A 19,483-nucleotide genomic window follows, 5' to 3' on the forward strand; every position below is an offset into this window, starting at 1 on the left:
TTGAAAATGCATAGTAATTGTATTAAATTTTTCATAAGCCCACTGCAAATCATAAACAGGCATCATAAGCAAGAATATATTAAAACAGAAGCAGCACAGAAAGCGAGATAAATGTGTATACGAAAAGAACAAACAAGAAAAAAAAAAGTAACCATTTCTGCTCCAGATTGCTTAACTTTCCTTAAAATGAAAGGAACATGGATTTTAATGTTTGCCATCACTAGGGTTATTCTCTAAGGTTGTAATGTAGAAATTTTGAAGAATTGTACAAAGTTGATATTTCATCCTGTCCATGGAGTATCACCATATACAGACACAGTAAGGCACAGTCCGTGAGGACATGTATGGTGCAGACAGCTTACTGGGAAAAATATAATCATGACAAATACAGGAATGATAATTTAAGGAGAAACCATAATGTTAAAACATTTACAGCTGAAGCAAAAGATTGTGAACAGTATAAGCATGTTTGCAAAATGAAATGTTACTAAAGAAAAAGAACTGCAGTTCTATGTCAATGGCAAGCGTAGTTGCTTTTCCACTCAGTATTCCATGCGTATCTTTGGTGCTATGCTAGTACACAGTGACTGTACACTAACTCTGCTATTGTCAAAATGCTACCTCAAATACATTGTTAATTAAGTTAACTGTTTGCAGTTTATTGGTAGACAAACTACAAAACCATGCAATTATCTTTCAAAGAACATGGTAACATCTGAAAATTACTTAATGTAATTAAAATAATCTAAAGTATTTAAGCCATTTTATGTGATTTCTAAAAAGTGAACTCATATTATGAAAATGACCAGGTTAAAAATTACCACATCAGTTGATAATATTTAATTCCAATACCAAAATACGAATGCACCAAAACAGAAAAAAACCTGCAAATAATCCAATGAAACCTCAAGACAGTACCATAATTGTTCATCAGAAAATAACTAGAGATATTGATTTCCTTTTAAACACTTATAGAAAAAAAACCCGTAATATTTTCCTTTTTAATAAACTAAACTAAAACCTTTGCCATGCAGCAGAGGGATGTACATGTGGATTTGACAGTCTTTAAAGTATAAAGTCCTACACTATCAGGATAAAGTATTAAAGCTTCGATATTTTATATGCAAATTTTGAAGTTACAAATACATTGTAGCTGAAATAAATGACTAAAAGAAATCTTTTGAGTTCTATAATAACGACTAACTAATGTTACAGCATTAGTGTTATTAAAAAAATAATCACTGTTTAAGGAATACCTTCCTCAGGAGCTTAAAGCATGTTTCAGGTTTTTAAAAATGACAATATATTATTACTGTAAAAGGCTCTTACATCTAAAATGCACATATCTAAGTCTTGAAATTACTAGTTATATAATATCAGTAGCAATTGTAAGGTTCTGAAACTGTTTCTCAAATTTCAAAATGACCAAAACATTGCAAACAAGCCTCAACCTCAAAAAATAAAATAAAATTAGCTGCTGTACCATTATGAAATTGCTATAATTTTGCCTACAAACATGCCTATTACTACTTAAGTAGCTACAACTGCTTTCTCACCACTCATTCCCATCATGTGTACTGGGACAGGGATTGCATATCATGCGGTGAACTGCACCAAGGGGCTGCCTAAAAAGAAACCAAGGTGTCTTTTGGATTGGGTTATTTTTCACCTACATTGGCTATTTCATAGGATTTGAGCACAGCCACATCAGTATTTGCACCAGTAGAGAGTGGAAGTGAGACTAAAACCAGCTGTGAGATAGAGACTGACTCTGGTCAGCAATAGTGCTAGCCTTGACTTTTTGTTGGCCTATGCCCTTGCATGAAATTCTTTAAAGGTCCTATATCTATAATTATAACAAAAGTTACTTTATGCTGTCTGCGTAACTGTGTACATTGTAAAACCTCATTTCATCATAGGGACCCTGTTGAGTTTTACTTCCTTGTTTTCTAGAGGCATTAAAAAAAACCTTAAAGAAAGAAACATTTTCTTTTTTCTGAAAATTGGTAGTAAGCTCCTTCCCAAAAAAAGGGACTCCAGGAGTACAATCCATACTAAAGGGTTAAACTGCTTTATAAACAGCAGTTGCAGAGCTGTTAGAAATGGCACTATTCAGTACCTGATTAGTATCTACAACTCCTATTATACTACAGTATTAATGATAATATATATATTTCTAAGCTAATTATTTAAACAATTTGCAGTGTTTCAACATTTTAAGTTTGCTTTGGTGCTTGGAATAACTATTTCTATTAGACAGAATTTAATCTTTTCACTAAAATCTGAAACTGAGTCTGCAAATATAAACCACTGAAAAATGTTACTATCCACAATGCCAGGTGTAATTAGCACTTCATTAACTCACCCCTTTATCTCCTCTTGTTTTGGAATTGAATTTCACTGTCTTTAAGCGGGCTCGTTCTTTTTTCTCAACTCTACCACAAAAACATACACAAAAACGGTAAATCAGCAAAATTCCAGAACTTCAAGTTACTACTTGTTACAATGTAAGCATACAGGTGTACCTTTTGTAGTATAGATTTTTATTGCTGATGACACCTTGAAAAAAACTGGAAGCCTGCTAATGCCAAACTGTATTGGAAAAGTAGGGTATTATTTCTCAAGTGATGAGCTGTGAGGGTATTGGAGTATTTTATGATTACATACGTTCAATAAATCCAGAGAATGCAAACAGAAAACAAGACATAGTAAATGAACAGCCTCAATTATGAGTCAACAGTAGATATGAAGATTCAGAGCACCTAATCTCTTATTTGGGTCTCTAGTATGCCAACAAACACCTTCTCCCCATTTACTGTGGCCACCAAAGAGACATTTGCCAGTTTTCCAGGTGTTGGGTAGAAAGAATTCACGATAGTGTCATGATTCGAGTAAAATTCACTTTGCACCTTTTCATACATAAATGGTGTAATGTTATTAAACCCACAGGTAATTTTGTTAAACCTGTAACTTGCTTACAGTGAGAACAGAGAAATGGACTTGGACCATCTTTATCGAATTCAGCACACAACTCCTAAGGCTAAATAGGATTTTAAAAAAACTTCTCATTGAGTCAGAATCCCACTACAGATGACTTTTTTTTAAAAAGCCAAGCAAGTGGCCCATGTGGTACAGAATTAAAAACAAAGACTAAAGCATATGCAATGTATGTATTAATGATATCAGATGTTTAATAGCAAACATCGCAAACTCAATCAAATAAGACATACCTGCGTTTGCTTGGGATAACTCCAATTTCATCACTTTCTCCATCTGGAGTTACCTGCCGTGCTTGCCACCATTCATCATCAGAAGCATTAATGACATGAAGAATATCGCCAAATTTGAAGTTCAATCCTTGACTTGGTAGGCCGCTATCTTTAGTCTTGTCATAATCAAAGAGAGCTCTACGTTAAAAAGAAAAAAATTAAACATAGAAAAAGCAAGAAAAAAACCAGGGGAGTATGAATAGCAGAAAATATGAAGCAAGCTGTGTTGTTCATAAGTGATTGCATCATTCCAACAGGTGCTTAAAACAAGAAGAACACTGAACGCACTCTCTCTCTCTCATACACACACACAGAACATGTAGTATAGTATCCACACACACTTGTAAGTTTTAATGAATGAGAACAAACACCATCCAGTGCAAAACTCTAGTGCTTTATAAAAGGTCCACAGAAGATCCTACAATTCAATAAGTACTTTGCACAGAGCAAGTTACATGTCAGCGTAGGACAAAAAGGCAAGCAAGTATTTGAAGCATACAGCACTGTCAAAAGATCTGTAATGTACATTGGTTTATACCAAGTTATAAATTGGTATTATTTTAGTAAATAAAAAATTACTGTCTGTCTTTAAAATAAAAGTCAGTATCCTTCTCACAGGGTTGCAGGGGTAAAAAGAAAGAAAGAAAAAAAAACTACTTAGAAATATGATCTGAACACAACTTTGCTACTGCAGTACCCAAAGGCAAAGAACCTTACGTGCATTCTTTTGGAAAATTCCCAACCATTTCAAGAGAATCTCATCCTTTTTTCCAAGGTAAGCCTGTTTTCAGATAATAGGCACTAGCAATACCTGAACACCAGCTGCGTGCCTACAGTTTTATTAACATTCCCTTTGCCAGCAGGGTTGGTTTATGCAAGTCCCCTATTATTCATACCCACATTCATGCCTGCTTTGTATGGACTCCTTTCTCCCTTCTTGCTTACGAAAGCATCATTGTCTGGAAAGGCACATGGTGCACCGTACTGTGGAACTAATCTGGGTTAACATTAATTTCTTTTCTCCCTGATGGATCACTTTATATCTGGATCGGTTCCCTGAGGAACTGAAGAGACCTGCAGTATGTTTCTCCCAGCAGAACTGAGGGTTTAGTGAGGATGTGGAAATGAATGATGACGGGAGCCCCTTACCAAACTGTAAGAGATACTCCTAAGATTATGCCCTATAAAGGACTCTCATTTTATATTTGAAAAAGGTGTATGAACCTCACCTATGTAAAGTGAGAAGTGCCTGTATGACACAGGCCAAAAAATCCTCAACTTTATTTCATCTGCAAGCTCATACATTTGTCAGTTATGCACTTTCTAAATGATACCCTATCTCGATTTAGAGACTTGATACCAAGTCCATCACCAAGCAGCATCAATAGATTACAATGTGATGTTTTAAAATGGTATCCTTCTCCTTGTCCAAATTCAGTTTGTTTCTTCACCCCCAACACTAGTCTTACATACCTTTTTCTGCTAGATTTTCAATGTCTCCGAATTTTTAACCCATCTAAGTACCTGTAAGTCATAACTGTTTGCTCCAAAATGTATTTTAGCTTTGTGAATTTTGCCCTTCTAAAGCACTGAGTGTATTTCTTTGGGTTTGAACTGTATTTTGTCATAACCAAGGACAAATTGCTTACAGGGAAAAAATTAAAAATTTTCGGTCAGATCAATTCATCTTTAGCATAAGGCCTACTGCAAAATTGGAGTTGAGTCACCATGCCTTTCTTGGGCCATAAAAAGTATCAAAAACTTTTCATAAAGGGGTAAAGGTTTTACAGAATATTTTCTAAAATGTCTAAAACAGGAACAGAAATTTCAAAATGGCTTAGAAATATTTACTCTCATGATACACAAAGCCCTATATTTAAATATGCAATACTTTTCATTTGTTGAATTTATAATAAAATTTAAGATTTCAATTTTGAAAGAGCTTGGAGGTTGCAATACCACCTTCCTTCAGTAGTGCAACCTCCACTATAAGATCTTTCAGTTTAATTCCGTAACATACTTGAGATATCCTGATTCTTTTCAAAAAATCAGAACGCTTATTTTCTTTGAAATAGCCCAAATACTGCAGACATGAAAGTTATACACCTAGTAGTTATTCCTCCAGATTTATTTTGCACATTTGTTCAAGAAGCACTCTGGATAAATATCATTCCATATCTAAAAGTAAATTGCACATAATCTGTTATGTACTTTTAATGCAGATTCAAGTTGTATACATTTTCACTGAATTAATTAAATACATCATGAAATTTATTTCCTGAGAATTCTTGTTAGCATTCAAGCAATGATTTCTACCAGCACTACTTTTAACTTCTAAGTTTTAGTTTGAATATAAACTTATATGAACAGTGAGCTGGGCCTAACAGCATTGACACGTGTGTTGACTGCATGAGAAAAAAAAATACACAAGAGTGAAATGGAACCACAAATGGATAAAAACCTATATTACTAACACACGCTCTTCAAACTAGATAAATGGTTACACAGAACAGTTTTTGTACAATGAAAGGCAGTTTCATCAAATACTTTTCCTCTGGTGAAGTCACTTCAGGAAAAATAATTTTATTGGGGAAAAAAGTCAAAGCTAATAAAGAACATTTTATAATAAGATGAATTAGGGTGTCACACAGTAGTGACAAAACTGTGCAGCTAAAATTTATAGGAACACCAGGAACTGGTAATGATCAAATAAATGAGCCAAAAAGCAAAGAGAATTAACAAAAATCTCTTTTGATTCCAACTGATTAACATGGCTTTTCCTGTATCTCTGGCAAGTCATCAAATGAGGACTCACTTCACAGCCAAGATGACATATTTATCTACAGACTGGTATATAAAAAGTACCTCTTTATTAACTCCCTGTATGTAGACTTTTATTACAGACTAACAATACCATGTATACATTTATTTAGTTTAAGTTACAAACACAAACTTACTTAAAAGTAAATTTGATATTCCTGATCAACTACTGCTTTGAAAGCAGTCCCATGATATTTACTCTAAAGTTCTAATTAAATCTAAATGCAAAGTCCTAAAAATTATTGTAGAGAGAAATTACCAAGTCCTCCCTTTTATTTCACCTTTCATTACTCGGAAACTAAACAGCACTAAGAAGATAATTTGGTTCCTTCATTTACAAGTCTACAAAAACTGAAGTTGCACGTTTGATGAGTGTTTATGTTACAAAGCCAAAAATATAATGGCTGTGCTAACAGTGCCAAATTTTCCAGAATGTCTTTTTACCTGGCCACACTCACCAGTTTCAATATCATAGGCTGTTGATCAAGTTTTACTGAAGCATTTTTTCTTTTAGGGTATTCTTGCTGAACAAAGCAATCAGGAATTCCTGCAGCAAAAGCATCGCCATGTCTTATTTCATGAAACATGACTTAATCTTACCACTTCAGAATGAATTAAGATCAGCTTATAAAAGAGGTTCTCTTTTTCTCCCTGAGTTTTTGGTAAACCTGTTTGAAACTAGATGTTTGAACTATCAGAATAGCATAAGGATGGCCAATTAAACTCCTTCTGCAGGCAAGTACACTTTTCAGGCCTGGTGCTAATGACAGATCTTCTTTTTCAATGGATTTAGTCAAAGTTTCCTAATGATTTTAAAACTGTAAAGCTTCTTCCACTTGGAGATGTAACCTTTTTCTGTTCCAATTCAAGCAGAAATTGGCACCATTGTTTGTATTTGAAATGTATCATGCTGGTGAGAAAAATGCAGAGGTAAAAGTAATTTTCAATTTTTAATTCTATGCACATTGCAGACTAAGATTTGGCATACAAGATGAGATAAAACATGGAACAAATTTACTCCCTATCAACATATTAACATACAAACTTGATACCATGAAGGTATCTCACCTTTTCACAAGTGCTTTTTGAATCTGCAGATGAAGGAGGAGAGGATATAGATATAGTTCAGATGCAAAACCAGAAACATTATATGAGAGAATATCTCTCCTCTTGTAATAAAGATCAAAAGAAATATAAAGCAAAAATAAGCCCATTAAATCAGTACATCTTAATTAGTCGGGGGGAGAGAGAATTAGATGTGCAAATGAAGAGTTAGTTGCTGCTGAATTGCTATATTTGTATTGCCCTCCAAGGACTGTTTGTTATATTGCTATTCACCATATATTGATATACATACAATCAAGAAGAAAAATCTGCCATTTTACTTCAAATTGTATTTTCAAGCAAACACAATTGTCTTTTCCTTAATATTACATAACACTCCCAAAATGCTGTTTACAGGCAGACAATTCATAAAGATATCAAGTTTCAGTTACAGGGATACAATGATGTATCCGATTTTATTTACTGTTTTGTTACCATGATTTTCAGAAATCACTAGAGATTATTTTTAGAGTATTTTTATTTACAATTCTACAATTCTACAATTGTGGTTGAATGCCTACAAACATTTTACTGTTGGATTTACCATTCAATTCAGCATTATGTTATATAATGAATCCTTTAAGGCATATCCAAAACCAAATATTACAGGGGAAAAAAAGACAGCTTCAGTTCCTAAAAGTGGCTTTGAATTGGTACAATTAAAAGTACAGAATGACCATAGCAGAGTGACTTATAATAAGTAATAAGCTGGATAACTAACATGTTCTGTCACACTCTACCATTATGTGAAGAGACTCACAAAACTTACTTCAGCAAGGTCAAAATTACATCAGAAACCAGACAGAACAGATGTGAACCCATCCTGCGTATACCAAGCTGCCTACCAACCAGTCTTTGGCATCTTTTGGTGTGATGACAAGAGCAGATCTCAAAAGCCCTAGCAGCACCCTCTGTTAAGAGATGTGGGTGGAAAAGTTTTCTTTTCCTGAGGAATTTTTGCATTTTAGATTTTTGTTCCGGCTTATAACAAAGCTGATTACCAAGTCTCAAAAACCTTTCTTGGAAAGGGAATCCACCAGTCTCCACGAGGCTTCTGCCAACAACCTGGAGAAGGCTGCATTTCCTGCAGCGCTGACAAAGTCAAAAGCTCAACCTCAATCATTTAGCGATAACAACTTCCATCAGTGGAATAAAAGCTACATAAACACAAAACGCTTGTCAGTGGCTTAAAATACCAGACCAATGTGTGAACATGAGCATAAGCGGTTTAGAGCTTAATCTGGGTATAGCTAACCGAGCAAAATAAAAGCATTTAGAATTGTTTAGGCTTAGTTATATGATGAGGGCTAAAGCGATAAATCTTGGGATTATGGAAGGGAAGATCTCACCACAATATCCATATGTACACCTACCTGTGGAAATTCTAAGACATGGATAACTGTGGTATCAAGCACTTATCCTTAGTATTTAAGGCATTTATCCATAGAGATTTAAATTTTGACCCCCCAAAATATTTAAGCCAAAGTACAAAAAAAAAAAAAAAGAACAATATCAGCTCTGCAAAAACAGAATCCAGATAAAGCTACTAAAATAACAGGTCAAAACATAAGGGCTATGTGTTATACTCAATCTAAAGAGAAGCCCTGACTGAGTAATTTGCTACATTTGTTTCAAAGCCTTCAGAAGTAGGTTGCAAAGGACTGAGACTTTCCTGAGCACAGATGCAATTAACTCAGGTAACTGCCTTGCGTAAAACTTGCTTCCTTTCCCATCGCTCAACAGATACAGCACCATGAACAAAACAGTACCTGCTTTGGATGGGGAAAAGTCAATAGCACCTGAGCCTAGGATTTTAACAGGTAAGCCAGTGAGGTCCTACAACATTTTAAACCAAGTTTGACCCAAACGCCGGCACAACTGAAGTCTTACATGGTCTAGTAAAATGTTCTGGCCCCTGCCAAGAGGCTACTGCTGACCCTTATTCAATCCAGAGATGAGCTGGTTTGGGGAACTCAAACATTAATTTCTTTTTAAAAATGCAATCTTCTTACCCACATTCCATACTTGAAACATTATGCTTTATCAGTATATGATAACTGATGTAGGAGTTAGTTGACACATTAGAGAGCTGCACCTTGCCACAATTTTGCAGTGAAACGACCTATTTTAACTGCTTCATGCTCTTTCATATTTCCACTTCCTTTTAGCCTCCTTTATGTTTAATTCTATATTAATAAATTAATGAAGAATATTCAGTTCATTTGCTTTCATGCATTTGCTCTCTTGGTCACCATGGAAAATATTCTATAACAAAATGGTATTGGATATAAAAGTAAGATTTCTTAATACAAGCTCAGAATACCACTAAAGCAAGCTGAAGGAAGTAAGACAGAAATCTGTCAAAGTTTAAGTAAAGGGAGATTATAAATTTGAACTCAAGACCTGAACAAGGGAAAATATGAAGACTATTGTCACAAAAACACAAACTGAATTAAGAAAGTTGTTAAGACTTCACATACACTGACTTAAAGAATAAATATATGTTTTGCTGAAAAATTAGAATCAATCTGAGAGGCCAAAAAGCAAGTAATAGCACCTCTCCAAAGTTCAAATAGGGTTCTCAGTGCTATTACTTCTTTTTTTCAGCTATATTACATTAATTGATATAAACTAAGCTTCATTTTTAATATATTTTGCATATAAATATCAATTTGTTAAGTTCAATAATGAGTAAATAATTGTGTCAAAATGCAAATACAGAAATACTAAGTCTACAAAAGAGCAGAAAAACACACTACCAATACTGTGAAAAATATGATTACCTGACATATAGGGATCTCTTCTGGCTGGTTCGCAAAGATCCTGATCCTGAACTAATGCTACTGTTCATCATCTGTTCCCGTAAATCATGTATCTTAGCTTCAAAACGACTGTATTCTGTAAGAAAGGGAGGCATTGCAATTAATTTTCCCTGAACCTCAGCAATTAAGTTACACACAAAACCACTGAAAATCTCCAAGAATAAGCATTTGTTGCAGCTTTTTCAATATAAGAAAAACAACCCCAACATTTTTATTAAGCACTGTGTTTTGTAATTAAAAGCTATGATAAGTTTTACATTTATCAATATTCACTGAAATAAAATGTGAAATAATTGTGGATTAGACAAAGCAAATAAACAAGCAAATTATACTTCACAATTTTGTGGTTTTAATCTATAGTTCACAGTAACTGTTTTTTTCTAATTAAGACCAACATTTCTACTAACAATGATCATTTCTATAGTAGTAAAAAGAATAATAGAGATTAACTTTAATCCACAATAAAAAGAAAACTTCAGAGCATACATGTGAAAGACACAAATTTATAATCAAGAGCTATATATTTTAAATTTAAAATGTTAAGAAATGGGAACAAAAAGTGTCTGTACTTAAAAATTCCTGGACTTAAATTAGATAAAGAATTTAGCACTACAAGGTGGGAAATACGCAAAACATCTTCTGAGTAAGACAATCTTCCCATGGGAGCTCAGGAAGGAGAAAAAAATCCAGAATTCTGGCATGAATCTCGATCCACTTGTAAACGGCATTAGAGATTCAAACTCCCTCTATAGAATTATGTACAATGTTAATCCTGGAAAAACGGATTGTGTTCTTAAGCAGCACTGTGTACTAATAAAACTAAGCTAAATGCATTTGATTTTAGCTACAAAGGCAGGCAGTAAAATAGTAATAGCTTCTTCAGGACAAACGTTTCCTGAAGAGAGGTACTTACATGCTGTCAGGATAAAATATGAACTCAAAACAAGTAAGTTTTTCCTTCAGTTGAATACTTTGGACTTCAGCATCAACAGATCCACTTGTAAAACCTTCCTAGCTACAGGAAACGTTCTGCAGCCACCACCTTCACCAGGAGACCACGTGATGCCAGATTATAACAGGTCAACACTGGGAGAGCCAGGGTGTGTGCAGCAAGCAGCTGCTGAACTGGGTAATGTGTTGCTCTTCCTAGCTGCACCCTTAATCCCTGCAGGCATCAAATTTACTCAGGAAATGCAAGACTGATAGTGGGGGCTCTAAAATGCAAAAGTCTTGAGGAAATCTCTAAACTAAGGTTCCTTCAACACTCGTCTAAGTACTATGGATGATGTATCATACTACATTCCGTAGCACTCTCTCCCGACACGCTCAGACATTGCGCACCAAGGCTTACAGACTAACCAGAGAAGACAAAAATACTAAATTACAGAATAATATTCTGTGAACCAGTTTCTGGTGTATCACTTCATTCATCAAGGTTACTATAAGTCTGATGCTCTATCAATAGCATAACCTATCCAGATTATGACAATATGAACAGACTCTTAAATAACCCTGACTTCTGTCCTTTAAAACCAACAGCTAGTAGTTTTTAAGACAGCATCTTAGTTTTTAAAACAGGATCAAGTGCCTTTTCACAAATAAAGCCCAGATCAAATAATTTACCAGCACTTAATCAGACTAATAAGGTTGTTTGACAAGAAAAACAAAAACATTACTTCCACCACTACCACTGCTATCACTAATAGCAAAAGAATTTACGATGACAGGATGTTAACCGAAGAGGAATGTGATAAAATGACATTTTTTAGAAAGCAATATCCCTTAGGAGAAGGACCCAGATGCAGAAAGAGAATAGTCTACTCTTGCTGTGCTACTGCTGCACTGCATGACCTTGGGTGTCACCTCATTCTACTCACTTATACCTGAGAAATTATCTTTTAAGCCTCTCACCTGTTTTTGGGGTGTTTTGGAAGATGAAAGCTCTAAACTTCAAACATACTACAAGAATGGTAGCTGAGATTTCTGATCTAGAAGATGGGGGGGTTTTATACCTCCTGTGTGAAAGGAAAGCAAGCATGGAAAAGACCAGATAATCCAAGCATTCTCTTGTGCTACAGCCTGTTTAGTACTGAAATTATCTGCAGTGCTTTGCAACAGCTACTAGAAAAGAGTACAAATTTCTGTTAAGAACGTATCATGTGTCATCTGTTGGAAGAATGAGTTTTCCTCCTATGTAGCATGTAGTACATAAGGGAGTTAACAGGGGAGACCATTCCTTACTATTGCTTAACTCTGCCTTATCCTATATATCATCTTCAGGTTGCTGGTCTTGCAGTTTCCTGGAGTAATTTAATTTTTCTCATCAGAACTCCTGGGAAGTGCTGAATGAGTGACAGGGACATCTGTAGTAAGAAGCAGAATAATTTCTACATAGAGATTCCTGCCATACCGCTAAAGCAAAAAAAGGAAACTAATAGGCTGGGACTGAGAAGACTCTATGTTCAAAAAGAAGGGGTGCCAAGAGATGTCATATTTAGGAACAGCTTAAACACCCTCTGCAGATGGAATCTGGTGAGCTCCCTTGATGTACAGCAAGCTAAAAATTTGAGTTGTATGCCCCTTACAGAAGGCTGTGGAAAGAAGAGGATATATAGAAATCTCAAAATCATCGGATTTGGAGCTGAAAAGTAGACAGGATTTTGGTTTTTTTTAAAAAGAAACCTTGGTATTGGATACAGTGGTACTGAAATTAATACTAGAGACACAAAATAAGACAAGAGCAGGACTCTTGATAGCAACAGAAAAGCAGTTATCAGTTTGGTACCCAAAGGATCAGTACCCATTCCCTGTTGACTAATTAGTCATGGCTGAACTTTGGCATTATAAAGCAAAGTGTGAGCTCTGCTAATCTAAGAGAGGTTATATTTCTATGATTAATAAGAGTTACATATCAACTGTCTTTAGCACCTTCAATCTCTTATTAAACTGAAGAACACTGATACCATTCTGGTAGTTTATGAAATGAGGAAAGTAGTCACAAGATTGGAATCAGAAGACTGTCCACAGCTGCTCCATCTTATATGCTCTACAAGAGGGGAACATCAATAGCCAACAGCTGGTAGCAAGACTTGAAATTCATATCCAAGATGTGTGTGTATCAAATGCAATTCACAGAAAATGCAATTTTATTTGATTACAGAAGCACCAGAAAACTACCTGCACGCCTCCATTTTTAATCAATCCCTGTAGTAATACCTCACTACTTATTAAAGGTCATCGTCCGTGTCCCGTCCCCCCCCACCCCCCACCCCGCCCATCAAACAAATTAGAGAAGTAGCATCAAATTTACACTAATGAAGGATTTCATATAATGGGTGTACCAGACATAGATGACTTTGTAAGAAAGCCCTTCACTAAAATAACAGAAAAGCAGAAGTACTAGATAAAACCAAAACCACAATCTTAGCTTAACACTTGTTTCTTACACTGACGAGAAAGCAAGTATTTAGGGATGAGAACTAGGCAAGCACAGAGTGATACCTTCCCTTCAAGTACTGCCCCATCCTCCAGTATTTTCAATTTTTACAGAATTTCATTGTATATTTAAATTACCTATTCCATTCAGCTTATCACCACTAGATTATCCCGAATGCTAGAGAACTGTTTTCTTCACAGTTCCATTCTTTCTTATGGGGTATGCATAATACTACATATATAGTGTATGACAAAATTGATCATAGTTTTTCCCCTAAATCACAGTGAACAGCACAGTAAACTTCCACATGGCTAAGTGTGACAATGCCATACAATGCACATATAAATATAAACATTTTTTTAAAGTTTTATTTTGCCACTTCAACACTCCAGAAATTTGGAACTGAAACAGGCACAGTGAACAAGATAAAAAAGACACTCTGCTTTCTTGGTTAAGAGAAAATGAAGAGCTTGGCTAAGAAAGAATATGATTGATCTCTGGTTTAATGTGATTGGGGTAACCAAACAGAAAGGACATAAGCTATTTAAATGAAAGAGCAAAACTGACTTAACCCAAATGGAGTAGGCTGGTCATAGGAACTCCATCTATGAATATGCTTTCCACTTCCACAGCCATCAAAACATTGAGATTGTGAAATAGTATTTTAATAAGAACTATGGTGGCACAAGAAACACGGCCGAACCCCACCCCACCTCCCAAAATGAAATTAAAAAACAAAACAAAACAAAACCACACAATCCAAACCTTCAATCCTTTCAGGTAAGAATTTGACCAGGATCTGAAACTTGATGCACATGCAACAGCAGTGACTGGGTCTTAACTCAGGATCTCTTCTAATGTTCTGAATTTTAGGAAAGCTGCTGATGCTATACATCAAATAAAGGGTAACAGGCAGCAAGACTAACATGAAATGCAATAAAATAAGAACATAATAATAACAGTATCTCTTCTTGGCTAGAATTTTCACAAAGTTTCCAATAAGTTTAGGGGCAGGGAGGGAGTAGTACCTGCTATCATAACATAGAACTTGAGGAAGCACAAGCATCTGCTGCTTCAATTCCTGGCATTTATCCAACAGTACCCCACCATCACCAAAGAAAAAAAAAAATCCCAAAGCCTACTCAGGTTTACACATAATCAGTTGTTAAGAACATTGAAGGGATACATCTGGGCTCAAGTTTAAACTTTAAAATTATACTGGATAAGCAGATGGTGCAAAACTAGAATAAATCTGCTCTATTTCATGTCTGCACGTATTGCACAGCAGCAAACAAAAAGGGGGTGGGGGGGAGATTAGGAAATCCTGGAAGATTCCTCTGCTCCTGAGCTCCTAAAGTGATTTTACCTAGAAAACTGTAATATTTTCAATATCAATGTTTACTTTTACAGAAGTCAGAACTTCAGAGAAAGGGTCTGAGCAGTGAAACTCTCCTGGACTACCTATCTGGTGGGCAACAAGACAGTGATTACACACAGATACGTGGTGAATAGTCTTTACAGACAGACGAAGAGAAAAAAGAGGCCACAATGAAAATTAATTTGGTCTGGAACACACGTTCCAGTAAATGGGGCAAAAGAACAGAAGACTATAACAAGGGATGGAAAATTCAGCAAACAGCACAGAAGGAAAAGCAATGCATGGATATGTGCACAGGGAACAGATGGCAGCACAGCACTGAGAAGCACAGATTCTTACATATATTGAACCCATGAAGAGCTGAAAAAGTTCACTTTAATTAAAAAAGTATGCCCCTTTCCCTCTTCCCATCTGTCTGTGGAAAGCCCTCCTTTAGCAGGACCCATGGATCTGTCAAAGCAGGATTCTTGTGCTGACAATTTTATATAACTATCAATTTATATGCTTTTCTGCACTCTCAGAATACCCAACTTTCCTTTTCGTGGTGCCTCCAAACAAACTTGAGAACCAATGCCTGGTAGTAAATTAGGATGACCACCATCACACTGATCTTGTATTGACCTTCCATTTGTTTTCAAATCTAAGCTTGTAAGGCAGGACTGCCACAGCATGTAGATGACTGCAGTTGTATTTATGAGTTCTAGTCATGTACTACTACCATCCCTTGATTATCTATAGTAATATTTGATAAATTCATAGGTACCATTCATGTTTTGCACATCTTTTCTCGTTACAGACTATAGTAAACATTTCAGCTGGTAGAGGAGGTTGTGGAATATAGCATGTTTAGTACAACCACTCAAAAACACTAGCAAAGAGGTTACCTGTTAAATGGTATGAACCACAATAAAAACATCATAAATAATTTTTGAGGAGATATACCTTTGCTTCAATGCTTGTCATTTTATATTAACATGACCTGAAAGACCACAATGCATTCCGCGTGCTATTGGTGGCTTTCATGCACTCTAAAGTGTAATGAGCTTGTACCTCATTAATCACTTGAAAGACTAGGCCACAGAATTTCAAAACAGATTAGAAAAATTGCATTTGTATTTAGTTAAGACGACCTCTGGCAGAGCCTGCAAAACTCAGAAAGAGACTAGGTCTAGTCACTGCTGAAGTGAATTCACCAAAAATGTTGTTGGAAGGTTTACCACGCACCCACAACTTGTAAAAGGTTGAACTGCTCTTAAAGAAAGACAAACAGTTTTATTTATTATATTAAAGAGCAGGAGTGAGGCTTTAAAGGATTAAAACATGTGTAAGGCGCCTTACAGCATCTATCAGGACTATATATAGCACAACGCTTCTTCTAATCTTCATGGGCCAGATTTTAAAGGTACTTTAACTGACTAATCTGGATTACTTGCAGATTAATAGAACCAGGTACAAAAGAAGCAGGAACAAAAGTTTGACCATGCTGGGACCACGTACCCCAAAACAGGGTAAACTCTTTTTTTAATTATTTTTTTTTAAGAATTGTTCATTTTGTGAAATTGAGATGTACTGATGTTCTAAACCAGCTTTGGTTAAGACAATCCATGTTCTCAGCTAAAAAGCAAGTGAAGCTCATCCTCTTGATACAAAACAAATACTGAAAACTAAGTTTTGCAAAAGCGTTATTAGCTTTCTGCTACGCTCCAGATGGACTCTTACAAATAGAAGATTTACCACATACTTCAAGACAAATGCTTAAAAAATAATCTTAGCTTATACAAATGAGAGTGCTACCATTTCCCAGAGCTTAGTTATTCTGTTTTAAATTCCACTAGAAAAGAATGCATAGATGAAGTGTCACAAACAGAAAAATTGGCCACGTACTGGTAATTGAAAGGTAAGCTCTAACAAAGCTCCACCCACCCCTCCTTTTTCTTTTCTTTGACTCATTTGTATTAAGAGATAACAAAAAATACATAGTTGTCATACTTGGATCTTATTTTCAGTAGATGCTTACGTTCCTTCAAAACAAAAAAAATACATGAAAATCCACCTAAAAATCTGGCTAACAAGGTATGAGGAGTTTTGATTGAACTATGAATCTTGAACACATTTTGCAATGGAGAATCACTTATTTCCTTTAATAAAGCTGAAAGAAAAATATGTATTAACTACCTATATGAACAATGTAAGTTCAGAAAAAGAGGTTTCACAACAAATACCTTAAAATCTTCTCTTGAGATTTTGGCTCCACCTTCTCCTAATCTTACACTGATCCACCCAATCACCTAAGAACATGGAGCTAATCTGATCACTTAACCATCTTACTAGTCTTTCAGGATCAGCTGAATTACAAAAAGAAGACCAATGTAGATTCTAAATTCTAAATAACAGGCAACTGACAACTCACATGAAAAAAGGACTGCTGTACTAGTTAAAATGATAATTTTATTTTTTGTACCTCAAGTGGATCCTTGGGAAACAAATTGCTGCTAACCCTGTCATGACAGGAAAGGGTATCTGAATTTTGTTCCTGTTTTGGGGGAAGGGTCAGGTGACCAATAAATGCTGATGCCAATACACTTTGCTTGCTTTTTCAAGGCCCTCCAAGAGCAGGCTTTACAGTTAATGTGTATGTAATTGCAGTTAAAGTTATATGTATACTTAATTGCCCAGTTCTGATCTAGCAGAATATAACTACAAAAAAACCCAAACCAAACCAAAAAAAAACATTTAATCCACAAGTTATTTTCTATCTAATTTCATCCAAATATATTTTCATACTTTTAAAGTATTTCTTTGGCTATTTTTCTTATTTTTAAACACTTAAATGTACTTGAGCTTTAATACAGTTATGATAGCCTACTGGCACCTCGTACCTTTTCAGAATGGCAAAACCTAACCTTCCAGAAATTCTGAAATTTGAGCTAACGCTATTATTATGTCAACCTCAAAACACACATGAATGTTTCAGAGGACCTTTACTTTGAATGGACATAACAATGGAAACATCAATGTGAATTGAGGAGGGAGCCCTCCAAGGGCTCTGGACCTCTGGACAGTCCTATACTTCCCCCTTGCTGCTCCTCTCCTCACTACATTCTCTTCAAGCACTGAGGCTGCCATGTTCCTGTATCCCAGCTACGTAGCATGATCATAATTCTGACCATCTCTGAATCCACACTTACAGGAGATAGACATATATATGCAAATTGCCTACAGCTTCCTCTCATTCTTCCACACTAATATCACAATTTTTCCTTGCCACCCTACAACTGTAGAAAACCTAAAGAAGGGAGATGGCAGTGTGGCACTGAGGTGTCTCTGCAAAGCCAGGGAGCAACAGGAAAATGAAATGGCTCAGAAACCTCTACAAATGAAAATGGATCATCAAAATGCTTTTGTGTACTGGAGCAACATCACTTTCTTTGAAACTGCTGCACGTCATGGTACTTCATTTTTGGTGGAACTCACAGTAAAGCAAAGTCTCTTTTTATTCATGAATGATGTCTTGAAAGGAGATGGAAATTTGTAGTAGAAGTGGGGGAATAAGGAAAAGCTTCCAAGCAGAGGACGAGGAAAACAAGAACGACATCCTGACTTCCCCACCATGCTTCTACAGGATAATTCCCATTTCCTAAACTTCTACTCTTCTCCTACCATGGATCCCTCCTCTGCAGCATCCTGCCCCAGCAGGTTCAAGCCCACTGATCTCTGCAACTAGGGAGATTTTGTATACACACATGTGTGCATGTACCACCGAAGTATGTACAAGTACAACCCAATCGCTGACTCAACAGTTCACAAAAGCAGCTCCTAGGTAAGCTGCAAGATAAAGCATGGAATCTACAAGGAGAAAGCCCAAGTCAACTGACTAGTTCTGGTACTACAGAAGTGGTGCCTGACGCACAAGTCACTTCTGCAAACAGGAGAACACCTTCACATTTTCCATCTGGCTTTTAGCTATCCCAATGAGAGCTGGTAAGTTGCTAAAATTTGACTCTGTATAGTAGGAAAATTTTGTAAGGCATCTCTCAAATTTACTGAACACTGCCGGAAACTAAATGAATGCCCAGAAGGATATTTTTAGGAATAAGAATACATCTGTTTTCACCCATTTCTACAACCAAGGAACATTTTTGAGATTTAAGGGGAAAAAAGTCAACAGTTATGTAATTTGAGCCTGGATATAATAAAAGCAGTAGCATTCAGCCATATTAGCCTACCCCAAGTCCAGTAACTAGTGTTGATAAACCACGGATTTGAAGAGAGAGAGATGGAAAATCCAGCCCTTTCCATACTAGGAATTTTCCAAAGATTAATTTTTCTACAGCCTACTTGGTATTTCCTATGAGAGAACTGCTTGCAAAAATCCTCTTTTCCCAAAAATCTGAGGAGAAATACAAATGGTGAATTTCTGATAGAGCTAATGTGGTAGGATGTAAAAACATGAATTACCATTCCCCACCACATCTATGAACAAACTGTCATATACGATTACAGGGAGTTAAGTGAGTTGGTCCCAAGTGTCTTCCAAATGCTCCTATCATACTGAATCTATTTACCCAGTTATAATGAACCCTGATGGATGTCTAGAATCTCCTTGATCTGTCCTAGCTGTCAGCATCTTTTACAAAATCCTGCTGGATTTATA

At 35.9% G+C, this 19,483-nt stretch overlaps 1 protein-coding gene across 29 annotated transcripts in view; it reads right to left on the reverse strand.

Moving 5' to 3' along the window:
* DLG1 (discs large MAGUK scaffold protein 1) overlaps nucleotides 1–19,483 on the reverse strand; it is a 170,115-nt gene that overhangs the window by 21,383 nt on the left and 129,249 nt on the right. For 28 of the 29 annotated variants that reach the window (XM_049803821.1, XM_049803819.1, XM_049803818.1 and 25 more), the window contains 3 exons: nucleotides 9,977–10,091; nucleotides 3,231–3,407; nucleotides 2,366–2,435 (listed from right to left, as the gene is read on the reverse strand). In XM_049803821.1, the coding sequence (XP_049659778.1) occupies nucleotides 2,366–2,435; nucleotides 3,231–3,407; nucleotides 9,977–10,091 (362 nt within the window). Of the gene's footprint in view, nucleotides 1–2,365; nucleotides 2,436–3,230; nucleotides 3,408–9,976; nucleotides 10,092–10,928; nucleotides 11,047–19,483 lie in introns of those variants that run through there. The other variant, XM_049803833.1, reaches the window with a different exon arrangement.

This window comes from Accipiter gentilis, chromosome 6, assembly GCF_929443795.1.
Source record: "Accipiter gentilis chromosome 6, bAccGen1.1, whole genome shotgun sequence".
Taxonomy (NCBI): domain Eukaryota; kingdom Metazoa; phylum Chordata; class Aves; order Accipitriformes; family Accipitridae; genus Astur; species Astur gentilis.